The sequence below is a fragment of the Labrus bergylta genome, chromosome 3 (assembly GCF_963930695.1).
Source record: "Labrus bergylta chromosome 3, fLabBer1.1, whole genome shotgun sequence".
In the NCBI taxonomy this organism is placed as follows: domain Eukaryota; kingdom Metazoa; phylum Chordata; class Actinopteri; order Labriformes; family Labridae; genus Labrus; species Labrus bergylta.
Window position 1 is genome coordinate 16,161,481 of NC_089197.1, and position 26,975 is coordinate 16,188,455.

Here is a 26,975-nt window from a genome sequence, read left to right on the forward strand (position 1 = left end):
AAAAAATAATATGCAACATAAAAAGTAATATGTTACTCAGTTTTTTTTTTATGGTTGCTGAGTAGAAAAATAGATTCGGAAACTATTTTTTTTTCTCAAACATTTACTTTGAAGGCTGTTACCGGAAGTGTTACGTCATTATCTTATATTTTACTAGACGTAGGTCTTCTGGCGTAGCAACTTTTGTATCGTGCTACACAGTCTGGTCTGTGAGGACCACAAGGAGGGCGTGAGGCAGAGTTTGAAGATATGTCTGACATCTTTTGAAAGATATTAACTTTTAAAGAAGTCGTAAAATGGGTAAAAAGGATAAAGGAGATCGGGGTGAGTTGTTAATGTACAGTTATAATCTAGCCACAGTTAGCTTTATCAGTGGCAAAGGAAGAAGTGAGGACAATGAGGCAGGGATGGATATGAAACCCAAATGTCCCTGAAGTGTACCGATGATCCCCCTCAGTAGTTATAGTATATTACTAATATGATCGTCTCTTTTTATTGTTCACTGTGTTACATTAACAAGCAGGTGTAGTCACACAGTTTAGTTTAGTTTTGTCCAGGAGGATGGAAGGTCTTGGTCTTATTTCCCACTACTCAAATCCTTGTATATCTCTGTAATTATCATTCATGTCAAGTCATACTCCCTGCCTTCTCATTTTAACACTATTACCAAACGAGAGGAAGACACAAAATGAGGCTAGATATGGGTCTTACTCATAACCTTGAAGAGTAATACTGCCTTAAATGATACTTAATTCAGTAGGAATCGGGTAACTAATTCACTTCTTGACCTAACTGCGTCTTTAAGACACACACACACTGGCACATTTGTCCTGTGATGTTTGATAATGGATCCATCCTTGGCATTGTGATGACGATCTTCTTTCACACTTGTAAAGCCAAGCACATCTGTGGACGCGGAAAGAATAATCATGTCATGATATTGCGAGGAGTGTATTTCTATGTCCCTGAGAACATGTTCCTAACTCACACTGTTGTGGCTGCAGACAAGAGGTCCAAAAAGCGTGCGTATGACGAAGAAGAAGATGAAGAAGAGGTTGCAGGCGGTGAGTCTCAGGAGGCCATACCTGCTGCTGCAGGCAAGCAAGTGGATGAGTCCAGTACCAGGCTGGATGAGTATGGAGCCAAAGACTACCGTGCTCAGATGATGCTGAAGAATGATCACTCTTCTCGCCCCCTCTGGGTGGTAAGACATGTCTGGATTACTGATCCTCTCCATCTTACACAGTATTGTAAGGAATGTCTTCCTTCTCATCCTCATACATTTCTCTCTTTGTTTCTCTCTTGTTCAGGCTCCGGATGGACACATCTTTCTGGAAGCCTTCTCACCAGTGTACAAGTATGCTCAGGATTTCTTGGTGGCCATCGCAGAGCCAGTGTGCAGGCCTAATCATGTCCATGAGTACAAGCTGACAGCCTACTCCCTGTACGCAGCTGTCAGCGTGGGGCTGCAGACCTCTGATATTGTGGAGTACCTGCAGAAACTCAGCAAGACGTCCGTACCTGACGGAATCGTGCAGTTCATTAAGGTCTGAATTAGAGACGAACGGGTTTTCTGAGTGAAGAAGGTGGAGGGGACAATGTGTGCGGCATTTTCCAAATTAATTATTTTGGAAGTCATGTGCAATATCTGAATTCAATCTCTCTCCCTTTTCAGCTCTGCACAGTGAGCTATGGCAAAGTCAAGCTGGTGCTGAAGCACAATAGGTAAAGTCATTTCTGCAACCATTCATTCCATCTTGCATCATCCTGAACCATCCTCCAGACCTCCTCTTAAAGTGTGCTTGCTGCCCTTATACCCACAGGTATTTTGTTGAGAGTGCCTTCCCTGAAGTGATCCAGCGCCTCCTGCAGGACAATGTGATCCGGGAATGTCGCCTCCGCACCGCAGACGGAGCGGATACAGAGCTTATTACTGAAGTCATTCACAGCAAGTCTGCAGTACGCTGTCCACCATTTATTTATTTTTTTTCAACTTGCACACCAACATACCAAAGAATAATAACTATCGCTTGAATTCTAAATCTGTGTTTACGACGCATGTTTGGTGAAGTAACAAAGTGCAAAAAGAATTTCAACTAGAGGAGGTCTTTTGAAATAAATCAGCACAGATTATGCAGCTGCTGCTAGATGGCAGCACAACTGTGATTGTTAAACTCAAGCCGGTCTATGCACTCATTCAAAAAACAATATTGATGTGCCGCAAACTAAACAGGCATATTAGGCCTGTTACCTATTTTTTTTTCTAAATCGTAAATTGAAAATAAAACTACTATCTAATTGAAAAGCAATAAAACAGAAAATTTTGTAAATTAACCCTGAAGACGCCCAACATGAGTTGTAACTGTTTTTGTTACGTCCCTCTGCTTCGTCTTCTTCTTCTGACAGATCTCCAAGTCTGTTCAGGATAAAGGAAGTACTTCCACCTCAGAGCAGCCTGCTGATGGACAGACTGCAACCCAGCAGGTCCCCGAGGACATCTACAGCTACTACGAGCAGATGGATAAAGAAGAAGAGGAGGAGGAAGAGACTCAGACTGTGTCCTTTGAGATTCGCCAGGTACCCTTTCTGATTTCACCTCTAGTTGCTTGTTTGTTTTGCCTCTGCATACTTACCGTAATATTTCTGCTGACAACAGTATTCAAGCTTAGACTGCTATATGGTTTTCTGTCTTATTTGAGATTGTCCTATTGTTATCCACCTAATTGTGATTTTAAATGTAATTGCCTGAAGCTGTAACTAACTTTTTTTGTCATGAGTAATTTGACCTTTCAAGATGATGAATGATAAATTATTTAGATGATCGCAAATGACTCAAACAGTGGTGAAACACTTGTTTTAATAAATTCACCAGAAGGCATTGGGGACTTCTTCAGCCTGGTTATTTTGTCACATCAGCAACCGAAAGCATGGAAGTTATTCAGTTTACAATGAATTAGAGAAAAGCTGAATATTATAGTATCTATGAACCTGGAACCAGAGACTGTTTGGCACTTTTGTTTGATAATTGATGATGATCGACTCCTCAAAACGTATGTAAATGTTTGCTTGTTCTGCTGTGGATATAGTGAGGATTTCTAGTTGTTAAGGTCTTCAATAAATCTCCAACATTTTTAAGTTTGCTTGAAAACTGGGCGTGGAAGATGGAAACTTAAAAAAAAATAATAATTCTGGTATGTTGTTAAACAATAAGCAGTGTATATGTGACTATGCACAATTTGTATTGACTGAATGGTTCATAATTAAAAAAAAGCACTTTTGATCACTATATCAAAATGCTGTCTTTAAGGGTCTATGGATTTGTTTCAAATCGACCTTTAAGCTTTTCAACATGTTTCTTCTTCCACTCAAAGCTGTCTTATTCTTCTCTCGTCTGGTGCAGGAGATGATTGAGGAGTTGCAGAAGCGATGTATTCAGCTGGAGTACCCCCTCCTGGCAGAGTACGACTTTCGCAATGACACGGTCAACCCAGACATCAACATAGACCTCAAGCCCACCGCTGTGCTGCGGCCCTACCAGGAAAAGAGCCTGCGCAAGGTGTTTGGAAATGGACGCGCTCGCTCTGGGGTCATCGTGCTGCCCTGCGGTGAGACAGCTGCTTTGGAACATGGAGTGACTAAACAGAAAGAATTTTGTACAAAAAAAAACCGAAACAATCTTGAAATGTCAAAATTGTAGCGCCTTCAAAATAAAATGTAAACGATGTGGGATATTAAGTGCTAAGCAAATATAAGCATATTCCATTTGAAACCAGAGAAACACATTTTTCAGCCTCATTAACCCTAAGTCCCAAACTGCTTTTCCCCATTATTGATATTTTTAGTTGCATTTCTTGTATGACACAAGAGGGTATGTCTCAATTTGTGTGTCTTTCCTTTTCCAGGAGCGGGAAAGTCTCTGGTGGGTGTGACAGCAGCGTGCACGGTTCGTAAGCGCTGCCTGGTGTTAGGTAACTCCTCAGTGTCAGTTGAGCAGTGGAAGGCTCAGTTCAAGATGTGGTCCACGATCGATGACTCTCAGATCTGTCGCTTCACCTCGGACGCCAAAGACAAGCCCATCGGCTGCTCAGTGGCCATCAGCACCTACTCCATGCTGGGTCACACCACCAAACGCTCCTGGGAGGCAGAGAGGGTCATGGAGTGGATGAGGAGCCAGGAGTGGGGACTCATTATCCTGGATGAGGTGCACACTATCCCTGGTGAGCCGCTTCAACACATCAGACAACTTAACTTCCCCTTTCAATGTTACTGTTTTTACTCCTATGGGTTTTTTCAGTCACATTTAGATGCCAGACAACAATCAGATTTTAACATGATAATTCTCTGCTTTCTCTATAGCCAGGATGTTTCGCCGTGTACTGACCATTGTCCAAGCCCACTGCAAACTGGGGCTCACTGCCACACTGGTCAGAGAAGATGACAAGATTGTGGACCTCAACTTCCTCATTGGACCAAAGTTATTCGAGGCCAACTGGATGGAGCTGCAAAACAACGGCTACATTGCCAAAGTGCAGTGTGCAGAGGTGAGTCTCGCCGTATTATAATAGAAAATAAGAGAAGTCAAGTTGATTTATAATGCTGATTAAGACCCGATGTAGTTGACTAAAGTGCAGTACAATGCATAAAAGAACATTAAATAGGAAACAAAGCAATAATAAAGAATAAGGCAAAAAACAGAAAATGAGGAAAAACAAGTCTATTCAAGGCTAGAAAAACGCTTCCATTCAAAAGTCAGTTTGGAGTCTTGAAATAGAGGCAGTTCTGGAAGGAAGGAAGGCTGTCCCAATTTTATTTTTTTTGCTCCTGGCACTCAGCTCTAAGTTTCAGATTTGAGTGAAAGGCTGCTCAGAGGCCTGTATCAGATGATCTAAGGGGCATGTAGTTTGTGTCAGGACTGAGGAGGTCAGTTGTGTTGGACGGGACCAGACTGTTCAGGAGTGTAATCGTGTTAAGTGTATTGGGAGCCAGTCCAGAGTGGCTAGAATGTGACTGTATGATCCGTCTTCCTGGAACCAGTCTGGAGCCTGGCTACAGCGTTTTGCTCCAGTTGCAGATGGGACAAGGACTACTGGCTGATCCTGGTGGGAGTTTCAGTAAATGGAGAGGGGAAACAAACACCATCACTTCAGAAAAGAGAGAGCTTTGTTTAATGGTTTCTCTGTTCAGATTTGTTGTATTTTTTTAGGTGTTGTCTTAGGTCATTCAAGTCAGACATTTTTCAAAGCTTAAACTTTTTTGATTGTATATCAGTGTCAAAAAGTACATTTTCCTTTTCTTGTTTTATAGCAACTTTAACATAACTACATTACCAAGTGAGCCTGTTCCTCTTTGATCTGATCAGTGTTCCCTTGTCTGTGATTCAGGTGTGGTGCCCGATGTCTCCAGAGTTTTACAGAGAGTATGTGGCCATAAAGACAAAGAAGCGCATCCTTTTTTACACGATGAACCCCAACAAGTTCCGTGCTTGCCAGTTTCTCATTCGCTTCCACGAGCGGCGCAATGACAAGATTATTGTCTTTGCTGACAATGTGTTTGCCTTGAAGGAATACGCCATTCGCCTCAACAAGTAAGTTGTTTACAAAAAGAGTGGCACTTTGAGTTTTTTTTATTTATTTTCCGTTAAGATTTAGGTCTTTCATTCTGCTTCCTAACTTCCCTCTCCAGGCCTTATATCTATGGGCCAACCTCACAAGGTGAACGCATGCAGATCTTACAGAACTTCAAACACAACCCCAAGATCAACACCATTTTCATCTCCAAGGTAAAGCAATCCATGTGTACTGTAATTACTTTGATGTTTATAGCTTGGACTGAACTCATTCAGCTGCAACATGTTACCAGTAGGGGGCACATCAGTTCATCATCATTCATTTGCCTCCTCTCTGCGTGTGTGTTTAAATGGATGCAAAGACATGGACACAGGAAATGAGGGTGCTGATGCTGCTGTAGCAGCCTCTAAAACGGTGGTACTCAGCCTTATTAGACTTAAGAACCACATTGACCAAAAAATATTTCTGCAATTTCTACAATCAAAAATCCTCTTTCTCTTTCTTTCCTAAAAGAGCCACAAATAGTCCCAAATGAGCCACACAGGTTGAGTATCAATGCTCTAAAATCAGTTACTATGACAACCATCAGCACACAACATTTAAACATATGTTTCCCGCTTTTTCTATTTACATAAAGGTGGTTGAATAACTTTTCATGTGGAAGGTTTTTGTGAGCTAATTGTAATCGACCGATAAATAGTTTCTAAAACTTTTGCAGAGTGTTGTGTAACCAGCAGCTTTCCCAGTGCTCACGATTACTGTGAGAAAAAGGTGTTTTTGAGAATTTTTCAACAGGAAATAATCAAAGACGTGAGGACAATAATCAACCTGTCACACAGGGCATCAGTGATAGCTGATGTTTATCAGTTTAATTATTACTGGAGCTGTTCTGTTCTAGGTTTGATGGATTATTCATTTAGTAGTTTTTATGTCACTGACTCCTTGACTGAGGGAGAGAGTAAGTGTGCTTATATGGGTAGAAGCAGAGGCAAAAAAACAAAAAGATCACTTCATATTGACGCCCAATGTAACTCAGTTTATCAGTGAAGTGTGTAAACTGCACTGCAGACTGGAGTCTCTGCTCCTATGGACAGGTCAAAAGTGGGTTAAAGCTAGGCTATCTCTCATATCGGACTGTGTCGTCCCCACAACCAACACCGTCCTCGTTTATGCACGGCCTGCTCCGACCTCCACATCAGCGGCAAGGAAGTGTGGACAACAGGAACCTTGAGGAATACAAAGGAGAAATCCTTCCTGCATATTATCCCATATTCCCCTGTCCAATTTTCTTTAACAATGAGTATGGTCGTTTACCTGCTCTTTTGTAAAGCGCCTCGAGATAACACCTGTTGTGAATTGGCGCTATACAAATAATGATTGATTGATTGATATGAAAGGACAGTGTCTGTTTGCGCTGTCTTATTATAAATCAATGGATAATGAAGAGATCAGAGGCCCCATCTGAGTGCACACACTCTTTGCTCCCTCATCTTCTCTGTACAGTTTTAAAAGACTTCTGTGATGTTTTGCTGTGGCTGCTTTGACGAGCACAATGTATTTTCAAATTTCTCTCTGTTTTAGCGTAAATGTTAAATTTCACCTGAAAATGAAAAACCACTGTAAAAGCCTGAATACTGAGAAGCATTAGCTATGATGTCATAGCTAATGCTTCTAGCTAACTCTTTCTCATTTACAGCAACGTTGAGCAAACAATTTGATTACAATAAGCTTATCTTATGCTTCTTTCTCACATTCAGACCGGTCTGATGCAAATCCTATAAACTCAGATTACTCAAATCAGTTTACTGAGAACAATCATAATAACTAAGGCCGTGCCAGAGTCTTGTGTACAGAGACCTCAGCTGAATTTAGTGTGTCTATATACATTGTATATTATGAAGTATGTTCCCTGGTTTCTGTGCTCGTATTGGAGAAAAAGAGGATTTTCTGGCACAAACTTCACCAACTGACAAGATGCTTGAAGAGTGAAAAGTTTAGAAGAGGTCAAAATGCTCCAGCAACACTTGTAGTAAGAAGATCAACTGTATTAACAATTTAGACCGACACGTTTCGGCTCGTGGCCTTAATCAGGGTCATGCTGGAGCAGTTTGACCTCATCTGTGCTCGTATTGAAATTGTTTCAAATACGATTGTTTCCAATCATCACTATCCCAAAGGTTCATATTTCTTGCAAGAAAAAATCAGACAATTTTTGCCTTAAAAACAGTGAGAGCATACTCTGGGGCGGCTGTGGCTCAGTTGGTAGAGTCGGTCGCCTCTCAACTGGAAGTTCGGGGGTTTGATCCCCAGCTCCTGTAGCTAGATGTCCGATGTGTCCTTGGGTAAGACATTTAACCCGGCGTGTATGAATGTGAATGAATGGGATTAGTTACCCCTGATGGTCACTTTACATAGAAACCTCTGCCATCAGTGTGTGAATGGGTTGGATGGGTAGGTGTTAGGGCTGTGCTCAAAAAAAATCCATATGTCAATATATCATCATGTGCTCCTTGCAAATACATGTATCGATGCAGATGTTAGAGAATAGATACTGCTGCAAAACTGTCAGTTTTAAAGAATGTTGACCTATGGGGCTGTTCACAAGACACCCTAGCTCTGGGATTAAAATATTTTAATTTATTTCTAGGATCTCTGAGGACCTGAATTGAAGTGTTTTAAGTTGTAGGCTCCTTTAATATGCATTATTCTCAACAAAAAAAAAGAACAGCTGTTGTAGTGAATTCTGTGTAGGACATGGTCATTATCCATAAGTTATATCACGATATGTATCGTATCACGGCCTCTGTATCGTGATACGTATCATTATGTGGGGTTGTGGGAAATAGCCAGCCCTAGTAGGTGTGACATTTGGTGTAAAAGTGCTTGGAGTTGTCAGAAGACTAGAAAAACGCTAAACAATCTTAATATAATAATAATAATAATAAAGTTTATTTATAAAGCATTTATCAAAACCAACGTTACAAAGTGCTTTACAGAAAAAAGAAAAACCCCAACAGTCAAATACACAACAATAAAATCCTATTTAAAAAAGCATGAAAAATAAAACAACAGTGCAGCAATCATCCAATTAACAGAGAAAAGAGAAACAACGGAGACAAAGGTTGGCTAAAGTTAACAGTAAAAAAAATAAAACATCATGGATGAAACAAGAATTATAAGAAGGCCTTACGATAAAAATGTGTTTTTTAAAAGAAGATACTGATGTAGCTAGTTTGAGGTGTGAACAGTTAGGAGGTTCCAGCCTGAGAATCTCAAGTCCATTAAGTCCACTTACCATATATACTGTCACAGTGTTAGTACAGTTATGTGTAAACAGCTCTTAAGAGTCTTGTGTTTTTTCTTCTTTTATGAAAAATCTACTCAAATCTATTGCAGCCAGATGCTTTAAGAAGTCAGTTTATTGTTTAAATTGAGATCAGTTTGATTGATTAAATAATAAATATACCTGTACCTGAAAGGTCCAATGTCTGGTAAGCCAGTATTTTAGCAAAACCTACACTATGAAGACAAAAAACCATGCCAGGGTGGGATGGATTAAAAAAAAAAAATCAGGTCACTGTATATTAGTTCTGTAAAATCAATTATCAGGAAATGGAGAGAGCCGGCCTTCCAAAAAGGCCAACTAAAGCCCTGAGGACTGCTCTGAAGGAGTTAAATTTTCTGTGGCTGCTACTTTGAAATGTTTCTTGGAACGCTTGTTTATATAGAGGGATTAACGCATGCTTTCAAATACATGGAAATCTTGTCATAAAGCTTGGAGCATTCAGCAACACAAATACCATTTAGATAAATATTTGTTTCCCTACAAGACAGAGACCTTAAACAAAAAGCAACAGCTAAGCAGGACTGACTTAAAGAACAGCATCGTGAATGTCCTGGAGAGTCCTGACAGTATCTCAACTTAAGTGAGAATTGATGGTTGCACTTGAAAAGGGCACTGAGGATATCCTCGCAACCTGTCTCAGTCCGAGCAGTTTAAGAAAAATAACTGTTCACAAATTCCTGAGTTAATATGTGAAAAGTTGATCAAGACCTGTCTGCATAAATTTGAGGCTATCATTTCTACAAAAGGAGCATCTAGAAAGTGCTGAACTGAAAGGGGTGACTAATTGACCTACTGTATGATTCCTGTCAAGTATTTATTTTGTAGAAATGTGCTTGAAAGCTCCTGTGAGGAGTTTTTAATTGGTTCTGCAACTGATTTCATTAATTAATAGTAATGCCTTTTTTATGACTGACAAAAAAAAAACGTGAACATCTGCATAAAGGTTGACTATTTCTTAATCGTTTATGCTTGAAATCTCCACCAGGGTAGGTATCAAATAAGGCAAACATTTTCCACAGCTATAAGAAATCAGGACAACATTTTTCATTTAAAAAAAAAAAAACATTGTCCACAGGGGTTGCCATCAGAAGTTACTAATCCCATTCATACATATTCAAACACACCGGGTTAAGTGTCTTTGACAAGGACACATCGGACATGTGGCTGCAGGATCTGGGGATTGAACCTCCGACCTTCCAGTTTAGTCATGACCTCTACCAACTGAGCTACAGCTGTAGACACTTGACAATAAGAGTTCTATTGAACTAAACCCTCCTGGTGTTTCTTCCAGGCTTTAGAGACTAAAGTAGCCACATTGAAAGTAAACAAACATTCCATCCTGTCATCATCAGTGCTCTAAAACACCTTTAATTAATGTGCAAAGCATATCCACTATATTTTGTGTATGTGTATTCATGATAAACCCCTTCCACCACAGGTTGGAGACACCTCATTTGACTTGCCAGAAGCAAACGTTCTGATCCAGATCTCCTCCCACGGTGGATCACGCAGACAGGAGGCCCAGAGGCTTGGCAGAGTCTTACGAGCCAAGAAAGGTGAGTCGGTCTTCAAAGACAAAACTTAGTTTGCTTGTTATTCCCATGTTCTGACATCCATCTTTGACCAAATACAGTTACTTTTACTGCCACTGTCTGCTCTTTTAGGAATGGTAGCAGAGGAGTACAATGCATACTTCTATTCACTGGTGTCCCAGGACACCCAGGAGATGGCTTACTCCACCAAGAGGCAGAGGTTCCTGGTGGACCAGGGCTACAGCTTTAAGGTGTGTTCCCCACACAGTTTAACAGTATTTGTGTCTCCTCACAAAATTACACAACTTATTTTATCCTGTTCATACCGAAGACATTTTTTCATTGAACTATTTTTCCAAAACCAATGTTGGTTTTTGTTTTTATCCCTGTTTTGAAAACTAAAAGTTTTAAAAGCCTCTTCTTTTTTTTTTTAAAGGTGATCACAAAGCTAGCGGGAATGGAGGAAGAGGACTTAATGTTCTCCTCCAGAGATGACCAACAGCAGCTGCTTCAGAAGGTCCTTGCTGCTTCAGACCTGGATGCTGAGGAGGAAATTGTGGCCGGGGAGTTGGGGGCACGACCACAGGTGAGGATTTTAGCCGTACTTGGGACTCAAATATATGATTGCTTGTGCATGCTTGCACTTCAGGTGTTGTGTTTAGCAATATTCTCACAGTTTTTCTCTCTGTCCTTTACAGTTCTCAAGGCGAACAGGCACCATGAGCTCCATGTCAGGTGCAGACGACACTGTTTACATGGAGTATCAAAGTCGAGGAAGCAAATCAGCTTTAGGCAAAGGCATTCATCCTCTGTTCAAGCGCTTCAGAAAGTAAATGCACTATCGTAAAAGACAGCAAATAAGAGACTTGCTCAGAAGTTGGTGCACAATGACGTACATCAGGCGACCAGCAGCAGGTACAGAAGGCTAAGCTGTCCTGGAGAACAGAGCAGTGACTTGTGATAACCCTGAAAGAGATGAACTGAAGCTAACGATTACATACTGTACCTGCTTCTTGATAACTGGTAATAAAGGGGTTGTTTTGAGATTACAGCAAGTGATGTCAGCAGGACTGAGCCGCTCTATTTGACGATTTTGAAGCTATCACATGCAGCTTTCTCAAGCACTTGCTTTACATGCACAGATTTTTGATTAACTGCTTTGCAAACTCCATCCTAAGTGTCAGCCACTGTTTACCACTATTTGAAAAAAATAAGAATGAGAAATTGGGCTGTGCCACGTTCCATTGGTGAAGCTGAGCAATCATGGCCTGTTCTGAAAAATAGTTAGGCAATGTTTATGAAAATGAATCTAGTTTCCATAACGTTTGAAAGCATTGGCTTGCTGTTTGCAGTGTATTTCAGAGACTAAAGTCTGTTTGGTATGAGAATGGATGCGTACCAGAATATTTAGACAGTGATATTAACCTTTTAAGAGGGTAAAGATCAGCTCTAAAGCCTTTTTTAAGTGAATGGAAGTCTTATCTGCTGTTGATGGTCTCTTCATAGATAACTATCTGATCAAGAAAAAAAAAAATTTTCTAGGTTGTGACTTTACCAATGTTTATTAATGTGGTTAAATACTAAAAAGAAACACAAATCTGCAGATGTTGGTCTGTTCCTGAAAGCTTAATTGATTTTTGTTCACTTAAGAGATATGTTTTTTTCTAGAATTTACTGAAACTTAATATGTTTTGTACAAGAAATGTCTGATTCTTTAAAAACCGAAGAATGAAAACAACTTGAGTGTTTATTTATTTATAAGCCATATGAGAAAGCTTATTAGCACACATAAGGAGAATATTTAAAAAACATGTTTATCTCCTTAGAAGGTATTTTGAACTACAGTTAATATATCCACTGATGCATTACAAAAAAAGTGTTTTTTAAACATTTATCAACGTTTATCAACCATTCTCTGGGACCAAAAAAATCTACAATAGATTAAAAGTGATGGCAATTTACAATTTATAAAATTAAGAATGAATATAATTTAATTCAAACTTTTTCAATCCAGATGTACTTTGATCTAAATCATTTGCAACACATTGATTTAAAATTTTCATTTTAAAACATCATGAGTTGGAACATTTTAAATGAAACAAGTTCTGTTGTATAGTATTAAAAGAATGTTGTATTCACAAATAGCTAGGTGCAGATGCAGAGCTATATCTGCAGAAAACATAAATTATCTTGGGATAATTATGAACAAAACTTTTGATATAAAATAAATAATGTTGGTCCCAGGATTGATCCCTGTGGCACACCCTTGGACACACTGAGGGATCTAGAAGTGAAAGCATCAATCTGTTCATTATAATCTGGCTGATAAGTCATTTTCTTTTAAAATCCAACCTTTATCAGTCTTTTCTTCATATAAGCATGATCAACTTTGTCAAAAACTATTCTGTTAAATGATTTACTATTTCACAGCCCATGACAATTTTTAAATCACACAATTTCTTTGATGAAACTGAGGCTTAATTGTGTGTTGTTACATTGGTCAGAGGGGATGAAAAAGGGCCATGTCCCTTGTTCCCAATCAGACCATAGCTATGTACAGTATGAGGACAGCTGGATGGAACTGCAAAAGTAGATTAATGATTACACTGCCAAAGTCCAATTTGCAGAGGTGAGTCTTATTGTAGTTAAAATGGAATCTTATATGACCAATAAATGAACTCACATCTATACTTAAATGCTGTAGGTCTTAATAGTGTGTGATTATTTTGTCAGCCGTATAATGTAAGGAAATAAGCTTTTTCTCTTTTGTCTTGCATACAGTGTTTTAGAAGTGTAACACTGCATAACAAAGTGAGGCATTCAATATTGATGAAGTTTTCTGAACATTGTCCACTTGTCTGAGCTCTCTCACTTTACTCTTAAAGCCAGCGCTTCAAATGCAACCCGAAGATGAAAACCATATATACCTCTAAGGTAAACATGGCAATCAAAAATAAATGTACCATTTAGAATGACTCACTCCGCCACCATGCTGAATGGCCTGTAGGAGGCACACTCTTTTTCTATCAGTCATGTGCCTCCCCTCCACACTACTGCTGATCTGAGTATTGGTTAATTCTATCAATGTTGGATCAGATTATTTTATTTTTTTCTTAAATACTGCAGGCAATTACACATTACATTTGTCCCTGGTACCACTGGTACCACTGGTCCCATTAACAGCATAATGTAAATCCTCCCCCCTTGTTGTGAAATGTGTTGTTATTTGTGTTTATTTCAGATTCACTGCTGATAAAGTTTTCCTTGAACTTGACTTTGATTTTTCCCTACATCAGCTCATTAGAAAACAAAGCATTTAAACCCAGATTACTGAAACCAGTTTTCTCTGAATGATTAAGATTAAAGCAGGGCCTGGCTCAGGATATTAGCAGAAACCTCACATGCACTTTGTGTGTAGATGTACCATAATGATTCTATTAATTAACATTCCAAGAAACAAAAGATCATCTCCAAGTCACTTGGCACAAAGTGGAATAATTTGTTTCATGTAATCTGTTTTATCAGCTGATGGGATCACTTCACTGGCAACTGAATCAGAGGAAGAAAAAAAACACATTCATATTGGACTTTCACCTGTGGCTACATTTTACACATAAAAACAACAACAAAATCTGCAGAAATCACTCTGCTCCTGATGTTTTCACTGGACTGGAAATGTCTCTTTTAAAGAATGTAGTGTTAAAGGAAATGTCTAATTGTTTAGTTTCTGGAGAAAAGATAAAGATAAAGATAAACTTTATTGATCTCATGGAAATTTTTGTGTTACAGCAGCTCAAGAAAACAGGAAACAGGAATATAATTATTAAAAGTAAAAATAGAAGTTAAAAATCAAACATATTTACATCAGTTAAATAAAAAAATACAATAATAGAATATTACATGGTACCTACACTTCCACTTGTGGAAAGAGTTATTGTTATTAAAAACACACAGTGTGTAGCATTATTGAAATGAGTCATGAGGTGGTGATGCTGTTAAAGAGTCTGATTAAACAGTCTGACAGCAGATGGGATGAATGACCTGCGGTAGCGCTCTGTCTTGCGGGGTGGGTGTCTGAGTCTGCTGCTGAAGGAGCTGCTCAGAGCCCCCACAGTGTCATGTAGGGGGTGAGAGGGGTTGTCCATGATGGATGTCAGCTTCACTAACATCCTCCTCTCACCCACCTCCTCTTCAGAGTCCAGAGGATAGTCCAAGACAGAACTGGCCCTCCTGACCAGTCTGTTCAGTCTCTTTCTGTCTCTCTCTGTGCTCCCTCCTCCCCAGCAGACCACTGCATGGAAAAGTGCAGACGCCACCACAGTGTCATAAAAAGTCCGTAGCAGAGTCCTGCACACTCCAAAGGACCTCAGTCGCCTCAGCAGGTGCAGTCAACATTGGCCCTTCTTGTACAGGACGTCTGTGTTGTGTGACCAGTCCAGTTTATTGTTGGGGTGAACACCCAGGTATTTGTAGGTCTCCACCATCTCAATGTCCAAACCCTGGATGTTCACCGGTGCAGTCTGCAGAAGTCAATCACCATCTCCTTTGTCTTGCTGGCGTTGAGCTGAAGGTGGTTGAGCTCACTCCGGTCGACAAAGTCCATGATGACCTGCCTGTACTGCTGTTCGCTCCCCTTAGACACACACCCCACAATGGCTGTGTCATGTTGTAAATGCTCCTCCATCTTTGCCCCGTAGCTGGCTTTCCCCTCCTTGATTTCTTTCTTGAGCTCCTTCTGCACCCTCCTCAGCTCCTCTCTATCTCCAGATCTAAAAACCCTTCTCTTTTCTTTGAGCAGGGTTTTCAGCTCAGGGGTCACCCAGGGTTTGTTGTTGGAGAAACACTGTATTTTTTTGGTGGGTACAGTGTTCTCAACACAGAAGTCTATGTAATCTGTGATACAGTGTGTCAAGCCGTCGATGTCCTCCCCATGTGGGCTGCACAGCACCTCCCAGGTGTCAAAGCAGTCCTGCAGCGCCTCAGTGGCCTCCTTAGACCACTTCTTCACTTACCTGATTGTGGGGGGTTGTTTTTTCACCATAGGTATGTAAATGGGCTGCAGTCTCACCAGGTTGTGGTCTGAGTGCCCCAGTGGGGGGAGGGGTGATGATCTGTATGCAGAAGTATTTAAAGGTAGAAGGTCTCGCTCTCACTTGTTAGGAAACACTTTGGAAAGACTGTGGACCTCAACTTCCTAATTGGGCTAAAGTTATGCCAACAGAGTGGATCTGCAGAACAATGGCTGCATTACAAAAGCCCTATTAGCAGAGGTGAGTCCTGCAGTAACAAGAAACTTAGCCTAGTGTCTCACATGTGCTTTGACTCAGAGATATAGCATCGGGTCAGGGAACAAATGATTTCTTTGTGAACAAAAATATATCAGAGATTATAAGACTTTGGTTGTATAAACCATTATATGACTCATTGAAATGGTGAGGTGTGACAAGATTCAACTATTCACTTACGCCAAAACACTCTGTTTTGCTCTCTAAGCCTCACATCTGTGGGCAAATGAACAGCGGGAATACATGCTTATTTATCAGAACTTCTAAGACAACCCCAAGGCCAACATCATATTGAGCCACAGGGTAAACCACTTTGTTAAGAATGGAATGAACTAATTTAGCTGCCATTTTCCCCCAAGTGAACCAGTGATCAGGTCAACTGATTGACAGATTATTTACCTTCTCTCTGTGCTTCCACTGAATTAATGAGGGAGCTCAAGGTGCTTATATTGAGGCAAACACTTAGATCACGATCAAATATCCTCTTATCTTTAGCCTGCTGTTACACATTCTTCCACACATTAACCCCAGGAAGATGATTATACTATAAACTCAGATTACCTAAATCAGTTTACTGCGAATTGTGTTAAATATTAAAGCATTGCCTGTGTCAGCTTATTTGACCTGACTGCATGTGAACTTACTGTGGTTGTAAATGTACAGATGAGTATCAGGTTTGGTTCATGGAATTTGTATATTGAAATTTCTTTTTACTGTAAGTAGGATGGGCATTGTGAATAGTATCAAAGGTTCAGACCTTAATGTAAGAGAGAAGATTACGATAAGGAATGAATTATGACTTCCCAGAAGCCATTGTTTTGATCCAGACCTCCCTCGATGGAGGATCACTCAGACCAGATTGAGTTTAACAATTGAAATATTATTTAAACAGTGAATGATTAAATGAAACATGACATTATACAGCGAGGCTGCTATCACGTTTTCCTCCTGTCCGGTTTAATCCCTTTGTTTGTTCTTTGGAAAACTGAGGTTTATTAACTTTGAGGGGAAAGTAGTAAAGAAGATTTGAATTTGTGTGGTGAAACAAGTAGAGTGGGAGTGGATGCACCACTGAAATGAATGCTGTATCAACAGTGTAAAGGAGAAAAAATGTAGAATACAAAATGTGCTCATTCATATCCTTAGAAATGATGCATGGTTTCATGAGATCTGTTAACTGTAACTGTTTGGGCTAAAAGTAAGAAGAAGAAAAAACACCCCAAAAAACAAATGTATTTTTAAGTCTTCAGAGACTGCAGATTGTAAATTAACTTTAGTTTGGTCCTATACATGAACTGGCAACAAATATGTGAAATATTGTACAAGGTCCCTTTACTAAAAAAACAACAAGTTGAATAAAAAAAAAAAGCTTATGCAGTTAAAGAAAACTAGCATACCATTTATCTTAGGGAGAGGTTTAATTGCCTTTCAGTTCCAAGCAAAAAAAACTGTAATTCATATGTAGCTCAAGCCTTTAGGAGCTCCAAGTTTACAACTTTCCAGGGATTTTATACAGTCTCTCATGATTTCATAAAATATAACTGTAAACATTGACAAACCACTCAGCAATAACATATAAGTGTAAACAGCGGATGATTTGTGCTTTAGCTTATGATCCAGACTTGGGGAGGGATTCCACTTTTCTGTTTGCTGACTAATGTAAACATATAATTTGGCTTCATGTGATCACATTAACTTCCATCCAGTGTGTGTGTGTGTGTGTGTGTGTGTGTGTGTGTGTGTGTGAGCGTATGAGCACATGTGCACGCAGTCTGAGTGATTCTTGTGACGTAACCGTGCTTTGGCACGAAGTAAAGAGCTTCTCCGACAGAACAATGAACTCAGCAGCTTTTTGGGGGTAAGAAACGCCCACATCCGAATACAATGTTATCCCTCCCTTCTTAAGAGGCGAACATCCAATCCTATTCCACCTCTGAGAGCTTGTGCAAGGAACCCTTTAAAATCGCTCTACATCTCAATCTTATCCAACATTTCCACGCACAGCGCGCTGAGTTTGCACGTGCCAGAAATTTACATCAACAGAAGTAAACTTTTATTTATTTTTTTAGACTTTGAAAATAACTTAAATCATCGAGCGTTTGTGCTCACGGAAACTAAAGTATCATAAAAAATGGCCCTCCTGAATAATTTTACAGCATGTTTGAAATATTTTCAAGGAGACCGGCTACACAATCAGGTATTCTTCTTTTTACGCGCCGTACACAAGTCTGCAGCCAGCGAGTCTTACGGGGTGTCCCCAACCAGAGAAGGAGCGATGCCTGAGAGGATAATCACAGAAGTCGGCGAGAAAACTCAAATCAAGAGCCTGGAGGAGATGCCTGGACCCAGCACCTTATCCAACTTGATTGAGTTCTTCTGGAGAGACGGGTTCAGCAGAATTCATAACATCCAGGTAATGATGTCGAGAAAGGACTAATCAGGCGTTTGTCATTGCTTTTTCATATAACCCTGTCTTTGTTCCCATCACTGGCAAAGAGCCAGCTCATCCTCAGCCAGTTATGACATCTATGCGTGAAATGGCACAGCCGTTGCGCACAAGCGCACTGAGATTTGCCGCCTGTCACCTATGAATCTCAAAATTTGAATTTTGTTGAAGTATGTTAAAGAGTTACACGAGGCACTGAACTTGTTCTCTGAACTACAAGATGCAGCAGATGATCATGCGTTCAAGAGTTCAGTTCTCTCTGTAGATAAAATCTTAACAAAGTTGGAAATTTGCAAAATTTCCTTTACTTGTGTTGTTTGCTTTAGATTGAAACGAGTCAGTGCTAATGTTTACTGAAACTTGACACAGTTAAAGACGAATACAATGACTCATATGTTGTAAGAAAAACGTTAAGTCAGATAAATAACCCCTCTTTTTAATTACATTTAATAATGAGTTTGTTTCTTCTTTTTTTAAACGTATTGTCTGTGAAGTAGTACTTTTGTTTCCTCAGCCCACAGTCATCTTAATATGGATTTTTTAAATCACATAATTGTTCTGTAAAAGTGAAAGGAACATAGTCTTTATACTTTCATTAAAACTATTAAATTATCCAAATGACTGGACTATAAAGGTAAAAGTAGATTTAGTTAATAAAACATTCTATTAGTAAATTCAAATTCAGTCCGTATTGGAGGATACCATTAAGTATCTATCCATTCACAATATGGCAGAAGTCCTCTTCTGTAGATAAGAATAAGCAATTGCCAACAAAAAGGAGCAATAAACCTCATACTAGTCGTACTAATTAGTTGTGTGAAGTTTGTGAACACATGACCCTTAAAAGATGGAAGTAATAATTAGATTTTATAAAAAATATGTAAGCCCAATAAAGTAAAATGTATGTATTCTGTATTCTCTAAAGTCCATCAAGAGGTAAATCTAAGTAAGTCAGTGATGCCACATTTGTACAGCACTTTAAAACACACAGTAACACAGTAACTACCCACTTGTAAAAACAACTAAAACAAATACAATTTAAAATCTTCTTAATTTGTGTTTTTTCTTTTCCTCATCTTTTCCAGTTGGAGCACTCGAAGAAGTTTGGCAAAATTTTCAAATCTCGTTTTGGACCCCAGCTGGTGGTCTCGGTGGCGGATCGTGACCTGGTGGCCGAGGTGCTGAGGGCTGAAGGTGTGGCCCCTCAGAGAGCTAACATGGAGTCCTGGAAGGAGTACAGAGACATGAGGGGCCGTGCTACAGGCCTCATCTCAGCGTAAGTCCCCTTTAATCTTCGACTTGTGAGACTGAAGCTCCAGAAATAAATGACTTTTGAGTTGGACTGGAGTTCCATATGTGCAGAACGGAACAGTACAAAACTTGTTGTCAAGGCTACATTTCCATACTATTACTTCTAAACGGTCTGCTTGTGTTATTCTCTGAAATAAGGCTACATTTAGCCTTTGATTCTCCAGAAAATCACGTGTTAACCATGAATGAAAATTTCCCCAAATTCACCTGGTTTCCTGTGTCTTGTTGTCCAGGGAGGGAGAGGACTGGCTGAAGATGCGGAGTGTGCTCAGACAGCTCATCATGCGACCCCGGGATGTAGCAGTCTTCTCTGATGATGTGAACCAAGTGGTGGATGACCTGATCAAGAGAGTCAGTATTCTGCGCACCCAGGAGACAGATGGAGCAACTGTCCTCAATGTGAATGATCTCTTCTTCAAATATGCCATGGAAGGTTGGTAAAGATCCTGAAACTGTTATTTTATTCTCTCCTATTTACATTTTCTACTTTGTGATGCCTTTCTAGTTGACAAAACTAGTTGAAACTTGCATCCGAAAACAAGTGATGACTAAAACACCTTGTTGCAGATGTTCAGAACAGATTATTGATGATTGAAGATGATCTGCTTCCCGCCTTTATCCTACAGGTGTTGCAGCCATTTTATATGAATGCCGACTGGGCTGCTTGCAAGACCAGATTCCAGAGGACACACAAGACTACATCGGTGCACTCCACCTCATGTTCAGCTCCTTCAAGACAACCATGTACGCCGGCGCGATCCCCAAATGGCTCCGCCCCATCATCCCCAAACCATGGGAGGAGTTCTGTCAGTCGTGGGACGGCCTCTTCAAATTCAGTAGGTGTTGGGATTTTTGACCACATAGAAACTTTTTGTAAAACTTGTATTTCGTCTCTGAATTGTCAATCTGTAGTTACCAGTGTTCATTCACATTAAAAGGGTATTCTAGTTGTTTTGTACTGCACGTGCAAAAATAAGGAGAAATCCCAAGGGATCGATTACAAAAGAGGAAACTGAAGCGGAGAAATCCAGATGCTCTGAAGACTCTGTTATGAAACTGATGTCCCTAAACCCAGACTGAGATGAGCCTATTACCATTATTGGGATTTTTTAAAGAATTTTCAGACTTCCACTGATAAGTTCATTTATCTTCTTGTGTAAAATTCATGTTATGTCCCTTTAAACATTTTGTCCCCTTTTTTCTGAGTGGCTTGAAAAAGAGTTATTTAATGCACACCAAACATTTCTTTTGTAATGGCTTAAATAAACAGACAGAGTACCTGAAGTACCACCTTAAATGTTTGCTGACATCTGTACAACAATCTTTTGCCTGTAAAAAGATAGCCTTTGATTGGTTTTCCAGGTTGTATAGATGTTAGATAACGCTTTCTATGCAGAACTTTTGAAATCTTAAAACATTAAAGATTAAATCTGGGTAAGCAAACATTTGAAAGATAAAAAGCCTGGCATCAATAGAAAGGAATGTTGATTTGCATATAAATCTCTGCTGCTGTACCAGGGGATTGTGGGAGGCTGGGGTCCCTCTGTTATATAACATGTTATTTTCCTCTCTTGCCTTTCCTTCACCTCCCATTCACACACCCCCTCCCCATCTCCATTCATCCCACCCTCTCTGTCTCTGTTTTATAATCTCAGGCCTCATTCACGTTGATAAGCGTCTCTCGGAGATTAAGGCCCAGCTGGAGCGGGGCGAGGAAGTGAAGGGTGGACTGCTCACACACATGCTAGTTACCAGGGAGATGACCATAGAGGAGATTTACGCCAATGTAACGGAGATGCTTCTGGCCGGCGTTGACACGGTGTGTGTGTGTGTGTGTGTGTGTGTGTGTGTGTGTGTGTGTGTGTGTGTGTGCTTGAGTTTTTCCATAGAGTTTATGCAGAGAGGAGTTCAGGGAGTGTAAAGGTGCAATGAGTGTGGAGGGTTTGGAAGTTGCACTTGTGTGTTACTATCTGTCTGTGTGAGTGTGTGAGTGTGTGTGTGTGTGTGTGTGAGAGTGTGTGTGTGTGTGTGTGTGTGTGTGTGTGTGTGTGTGTGTGTGTGTGTGTGTGTGTGTTTGAGGCAGTGTTGAGTTTCAGGAGTTGGGTTTCTGGCACCACATCTGTGCCTGTGTGCCTGTGCCAGTGTCAGGTCAGAGCAGTGAATCGGGGGGGGTGAGACAGTATCCCACTGACAAACTTGTTCTCACTCAGATTTAGTTTCTTGTCATTTGTCTGCATCTGTGAGATCCACACAGGGGGGGCTTTGTCTTTTTTCCCCTCTGCCAGACATCTGTGTTGTGTATGTTTTTTAAAAAAAAAATCAGCCTTAAAAAGGGTTTCAATTGAAAATAATTTAGACTTTAGGGGTTAATGACATTAAATTATTCCCTTATTTATCACTTTTTAATGCAAATTTAAGGACAAAGCAATAAGAAATGCTGTGAAGAAGCAGGGGATCTTTTTTGGACCTTTGATGTTTCTATTACACAGTTAAATCCTTTGCCAACTAGAGGCAGAATGATGAAAATACATAAATAAAATGTAATTAATTTTTTTTTGTAATTAATTTTTCTAAAAAAAGTTTCTATCCTTATCTGAAATATTCATTCATTCAGAATGATTTTTTAAAACTTGTCCCACTCTGTCTGCTACATGTGTGTGTGTGTGTGTGTGTGTGTGTGTGTGTGTGTGTGTGTGTGTGTGCATTTACACTGTGTGCACAGTCTCTGTCTAATTTGTTTGGGGTACTGTCAGATTAATGAGAATTATGGCTGTGGAGTGTTTTGTTCTGAGCTTGGGGGCAATGGGATAAAAGAGTGTGTGTTTTTGTTAAACTTGTTGCAACGGTCACGGCCTGGTAGGGGGTGCTTTTAGCTGAGCCATTGCCTGACCCTGTGGTGTGCTCGCCTTTACTCAGCATACACAAGAGCTGTCAAGACACATTAGTCAGAGCCAGAGTTATTGCACAGACTGGACAGAGGTGAGATTACAGTAAAGGGCTGGGGTCTGAGGAAGAGGAAGAGGGACGCTGTTATAAAATGGCTTAAAAATTTGGGAGTTAGCGTCACATAGATACAGTAGATGTGGAGGGCACAGGGTTAGAGGGGCCTGTCTGTGTTGTGTTTGGAAGAGCTTTTGTCATATGATTCCTCTCTGGCTTTGTCTGAGGTGTTGCAAGCATCCGTCCCAGCTGGGGATGATTAGATGCGTGTTGGGGAGATGAGTGGAAGAGGGTGGTGACAGAGTGGGAGAGGGAGTCTAAGCAGGGAAGGTGGGATATGGGAAAGTTAAAAAGCTGACAGCACTTGGACAAGGAAAATGATTTTATGCACATTAGTTAGTCCTCTCAGAGAAAAACACCCCCACACTGAACTCTGGGGTCTATACACTGTAACATTGTGCAGATCAAATGTGCCCCTTTTCTAGCAGTGCATATACAGTGGGTATAAAAGCAAAGGGGCTGTAGTGGAAGATGGACATTATGCCAGGGAAATGATTAGGTTTTGTGTTGAGGTAACAGGGCATTACAGTACAGCCAGTAAATAAAGGATTTGAATAGAGAAAAGGTGGCACACATTTTTTTTAACATTGCCCATCTGCCAACGCCAAATGTCTGAGAAAAAGGAAGAGCTGTAACAATTGAGAGAAAGGAGATAAATGAAATGAGCATGCAGGGAAAGAACAGATGAAAATGGTCAGGGAGTGTCTGTGTGGGTAGTGTTTTCAAGGGGGGGGGGGGGGGGGTGCATTAGACATTTTAAGGATTATTTTCAATTCTTTGAATCCATTGTGTCAGTGTGTCTGTTCAGCATGTGGATTTAGCCACTTTTATAGCCAGATCCCCTCCCAGTTTCCTAACACTTGCACAACATCTTGTGTCAGCTTGAATTGCAGTCAAACCTGTTGCAAAACAACAAAAAAGGTTCACAAATATCCAATAGGAGAGCTGTTAAACGATAACAATGTTGAATCAATACATGAAAGTAAAACAAAACCTTTATTTTCTTGTAGACGTCCTTCACCCTGTCATGGGCCAGCTATCTGTTAGCCCGACACCCTCAAATACAGGAGCAAATCTTTACAGAAGTGACGAATACTCTGGGACATGGAGCAATTGCCACAGCTGATGATGTCCCTCGTCTTCCTCTCATCAGGGGGCTGGTCAAAGAGACTCTCAGGTGCAGAATGCATGTTGTTTTGAAACCTCTTTCAGATTTCTTCTCTTGCTGTAAACACATGTTTGTCTTCTTTGTTGGCCCTCATTTGCAAAGTGAAAAGACTTGCTTGCCTTTGTTGAAGATGTTTGCATGAGTACCTTTTCATTTGTTAATTCTTCCTGCCTTTCATTAATCCACTTTTCCTAGAGTTGAACTTCTTAGTAAGACTAACGTATAAGGCTGTTGAATAAAAAGTCTTTGTGTCTCTCCCTGGGAGCAGGCTTTTCCCAGTCCTCCCAGGAAACGGGCGGATCACACAGGATGACTTGGTGGTGGGCGGATACTTCATCCCCAAAGGGGTAAGAATCATAGAACCATAAAGGATGTAAATTTAGAGATTGCACGAGGAAAAAGTGTGACCATATGAGGCAGCCAAAACCGGACAGGAGAGCTGGATGTAACATGATCCTGCATTACTCGTACATCTCTTTCTGTCTCTTTTACAGCTGCATGTACAATAGCCAAGATGTTTTCATAGCACAAACCAATTTCTTCTTTTTTTAAAAAAATTTTTTATCATCTTTGTTAGACTCAGTTGGCTCTTTGTCACTACCACACATCCATGGATGAAGAAAACTTCCCCGAAGCTATAGACTTCCGTCCAGATCGCTGGATAAGGAAAGATTCCACAGATCGTGTCGACAACTTTGGTTCAATTCCCTTCGGCTACGGCATCAGGAGCTGCATTGGGAGAAGAATAGCAGAGTTAGAGATGCATCTCGCTCTCACAAGGGTATGGGAATGACTTCTTATATATGCACACAAATATGCTTAAATAATATGGACAATCAAGAAACCATAAATGAAAGCTGTATCCGAAACACTGATAAACATTTTGAAACGAGAAAAATAGAACCCGACAAATATATCTGTTGGCCAATATTATAGGATCAGTTTGGATTTTTTTCAGAGCATACTGTACAATGAGAAACTCTTTGCTTCAGGTGATTTAGAAATGGTATCATTAGTTTTTCCAGCAGAGGGCACTCTGATTCCATAGTTTACAACACTTTCAGTATTATCTGCAGTGTCATCAGAGCATCACGTCTGAGCACAAAGTGAGTGACTCCAAAATAGGATGACATGTATCATAATGATTAATATTTAAATACGGTATTTTTTTTTTTTTTTTTAACAAGGAAGCTTTTTTGAGAACCTGTGCATAATTATATCTGTGCAAAATAGATAAAACAATCTGCATGGAAAAGGCACATTTTAATTGCATCTCAAAAATGCAGTTTGGGCAGCCATAGTGATAACAAGGAATTACCCCCTCTGAAATCAATATGATTCTCCAAATTGGTTAGCTTTAATAAAAAGTAGGGGGGAAAACAGCTGTGCCACTAAAGATCTTCTTTTTTTTCAAATACACACTAATTAGAGACTACTTGTCACAATTGAAAGGGTACATGCAATCTAAATGAATTTTTTGTGTTTTGTCTCTTTTGCAGCTCATTCAAAAGTTCCACATTGGTGTTTCTCCTCTCACTGCTGATGTCGAGGCCAAAACCCACGGCCTGCTCTGCCCCTCTGCCCCCATTAACCTGCAGTTCATTGATAGGAAGAGCTAGACGCTTACTCTTATACATAAGGACTACTGCAGTGATTGATTTTTAAGTGCTGATGCATTATTAGTTGTTTTTTTTAAACACACTGCCTTTAGAAAACCTTCCTCTGTAGGATTGTAAATACAGACCTGAGATTGAGGTATAACCTTGTTCTGTTCTGTAGTGGGAAAGATGTAAAATAGTCCATGATGTAAAGACAAGAGCTGTGTTTTTCTGTTGATTATTTGTACTTAAAGAAACCGCTGCAATTCAGATTGTTACACTTTTCATAGCGATTGGTGGGTGGAAAAAAATAACTTTAATCTGCATACAGAAACGGTATCCTTTTTATAGCAATGTGCACACAGATTAATACACAATCACAACTTTTCCTCCCACTAGTTTGGGAAAGATTTCTCACTGAATTACGCCGTGAATGTCAAATGGCAAAAATGAATGTACTGAAATGTGCTGCTTTCAGAGGTACATATGTACAGTGGAGGAAATAATTGTTTGATCCCCTGCTGATTTTGTAAGTTTGCCCGATTACAAAGAAGTGAGTGGTCTATAATTTTTATGGTACTTTTATTTTAACAAACAGAGACAGAATATATAAAAAAAAAAAGTCCAGAAAAAAAAATTACATAAAGTTATAAATTAATTTGCATTTGATCGAAGGAAATAAGTATTTGATCCCCATGCAAAACATGACTTAGTACTTGGTGGAGTAACTCTTGTGACAAGCACAGAAGTCAGATGATTGTTGTAGTTGGTCACCAGGTTTGTACACATCTCAGGAGGGATTTTGGTCCACTCCTCTTTACAGATCCTCTCCAAATTCTGAAGGTTTTGAGGCTGTCGCTTTGCAACTCGAACTTTTAGCTCCCTCCACAATTTTTTTTTAATAGGATTAAGTTCTGGAGACTGGCTAGGCCACTCCTTGACCTTAATGTGCTTCTTCTTGAGCCACTCCTTTGTTGCCTTGGCCGTATGTTTCGGGTTGTTGTCATGCTGGAAGACCCATCCAAGACCCATCCTCAGTGCTCTGGCTGAGGAAAGGAGGTTCTCGTCCAAGATCTTACAGTACATGGCCCCATCCATCGGCCCCTCAATGCGGTGAAGTTGTCCTGTACCCTTAGCAGAGAAATAGCCCAAAAGCATAATGTTTACACTTCCATACTTGACGGTGGGGATGTTGTTCTTGGGTTGGTATTCAGCATTTCTCTCCCTCCAAACACAACAACTGGAGTTTATGCCAAAGAGTTCAATTTGGTCTCATCTGACCACATCACCTTCTCCCAAGGCTTCTCTGAATCATTTAGGTGTTCATTGGCAAACTTCAGACAGGCCTGTACATGTGCCTTCCTGAGCATGCGGACCTTGCGGGCACCGAAGGATTTCAGTCCATCCCAGCACAGTGTGTTACCAATGGTTTTCTTGGTGACTGTGGTCCTAGCTGCAAAGCTCCTCCCGTGTAGTTCTGGGTTGATCCCTCACCCTTCTCATGATCACCCTTACCCCACGAGGCGAGATCTTGCATGGAGCTCCAGACAGAGGGCGATTGATGGTTAGTTTATATTTCTTCCATTTTCTTATAATTCCACCAACAGTTTCTCCTTCTCACCAAGCTTCTTGCTGATGGTCTTATAGCCCAGTCCAGCCTTGTGCAGGTCTACAATTGTGTCCCTGATGTCCTTTGAAAGTTCTTTGATCTTACCCATGGTG

The 26,975-nt window shown here is 40.2% G+C and overlaps 2 protein-coding genes across 2 annotated transcripts in view; both read left to right on the plus strand.

Moving 5' to 3' along the window:
• Positions 1–158: 158 nt before the first annotated feature.
• Positions 159–12,183, plus strand: ercc3 (excision repair cross-complementation group 3). The gene is made up of 15 exons (XM_020637974.3): positions 159–324; positions 1,005–1,204; positions 1,311–1,547; positions 1,676–1,725; positions 1,824–1,959; positions 2,407–2,577; positions 3,401–3,605; positions 3,903–4,217; positions 4,357–4,541; positions 5,382–5,584; positions 5,683–5,779; positions 10,352–10,469; positions 10,578–10,696; positions 10,882–11,031; positions 11,144–12,183. Exons 1-15 carry the CDS (start codon positions 297–299, stop codon positions 11,276–11,278), a joined length of 2,349 nt encoding a protein of 782 aa, XP_020493630.1. The 5' UTR covers positions 159–296; the 3' UTR covers positions 11,279–12,183.
• A 5,472-nt stretch (positions 12,184–17,655) lies between these two features.
• Positions 17,656–26,975, plus strand: part of cyp27c1 (cytochrome P450, family 27, subfamily C, polypeptide 1) — a 10,377-nt gene continuing 1,057 nt past the window's right edge. The window contains exons 1-9 of the mRNA XM_020637983.3: positions 17,656–18,143; positions 19,262–19,452; positions 19,721–19,920; positions 20,114–20,323; positions 21,143–21,306; positions 23,498–23,664; positions 23,924–24,002; positions 24,233–24,436; positions 25,155–26,975. The exon at positions 25,155–26,975 is cut by the window's right edge and continues 1,057 nt beyond it. Of these exons, the coding sequence (XP_020493639.1) occupies positions 17,862–18,143; positions 19,262–19,452; positions 19,721–19,920; positions 20,114–20,323; positions 21,143–21,306; positions 23,498–23,664; positions 23,924–24,002; positions 24,233–24,436; positions 25,155–25,274 (1,617 nt within the window). The 5' untranslated portion in view covers positions 17,656–17,861 and the 3' untranslated portion in view covers positions 25,275–26,975. The remainder of the gene's footprint in view (positions 18,144–19,261; positions 19,453–19,720; positions 19,921–20,113; positions 20,324–21,142; positions 21,307–23,497; positions 23,665–23,923; positions 24,003–24,232; positions 24,437–25,154) is intronic.

Coding starts and splice junctions, on each gene's coding strand:
- ercc3 (XM_020637974.3), top strand. CDS start 297: ATGGGTAAAAAGGATAAAGGAGATCGGG. Junction 1,205..1,310: donor CTTCTCGCCCCCTCTGGGTG/GTAAGACATGTC, acceptor TCTCTTGTTCAG/GCTCCGGATGGACACATCTT. Junction 5,585..5,682: donor TACGCCATTCGCCTCAACAA/GTAAGTTGTTTA, acceptor TTCCCTCTCCAG/GCCTTATATCTATGGGCCAA.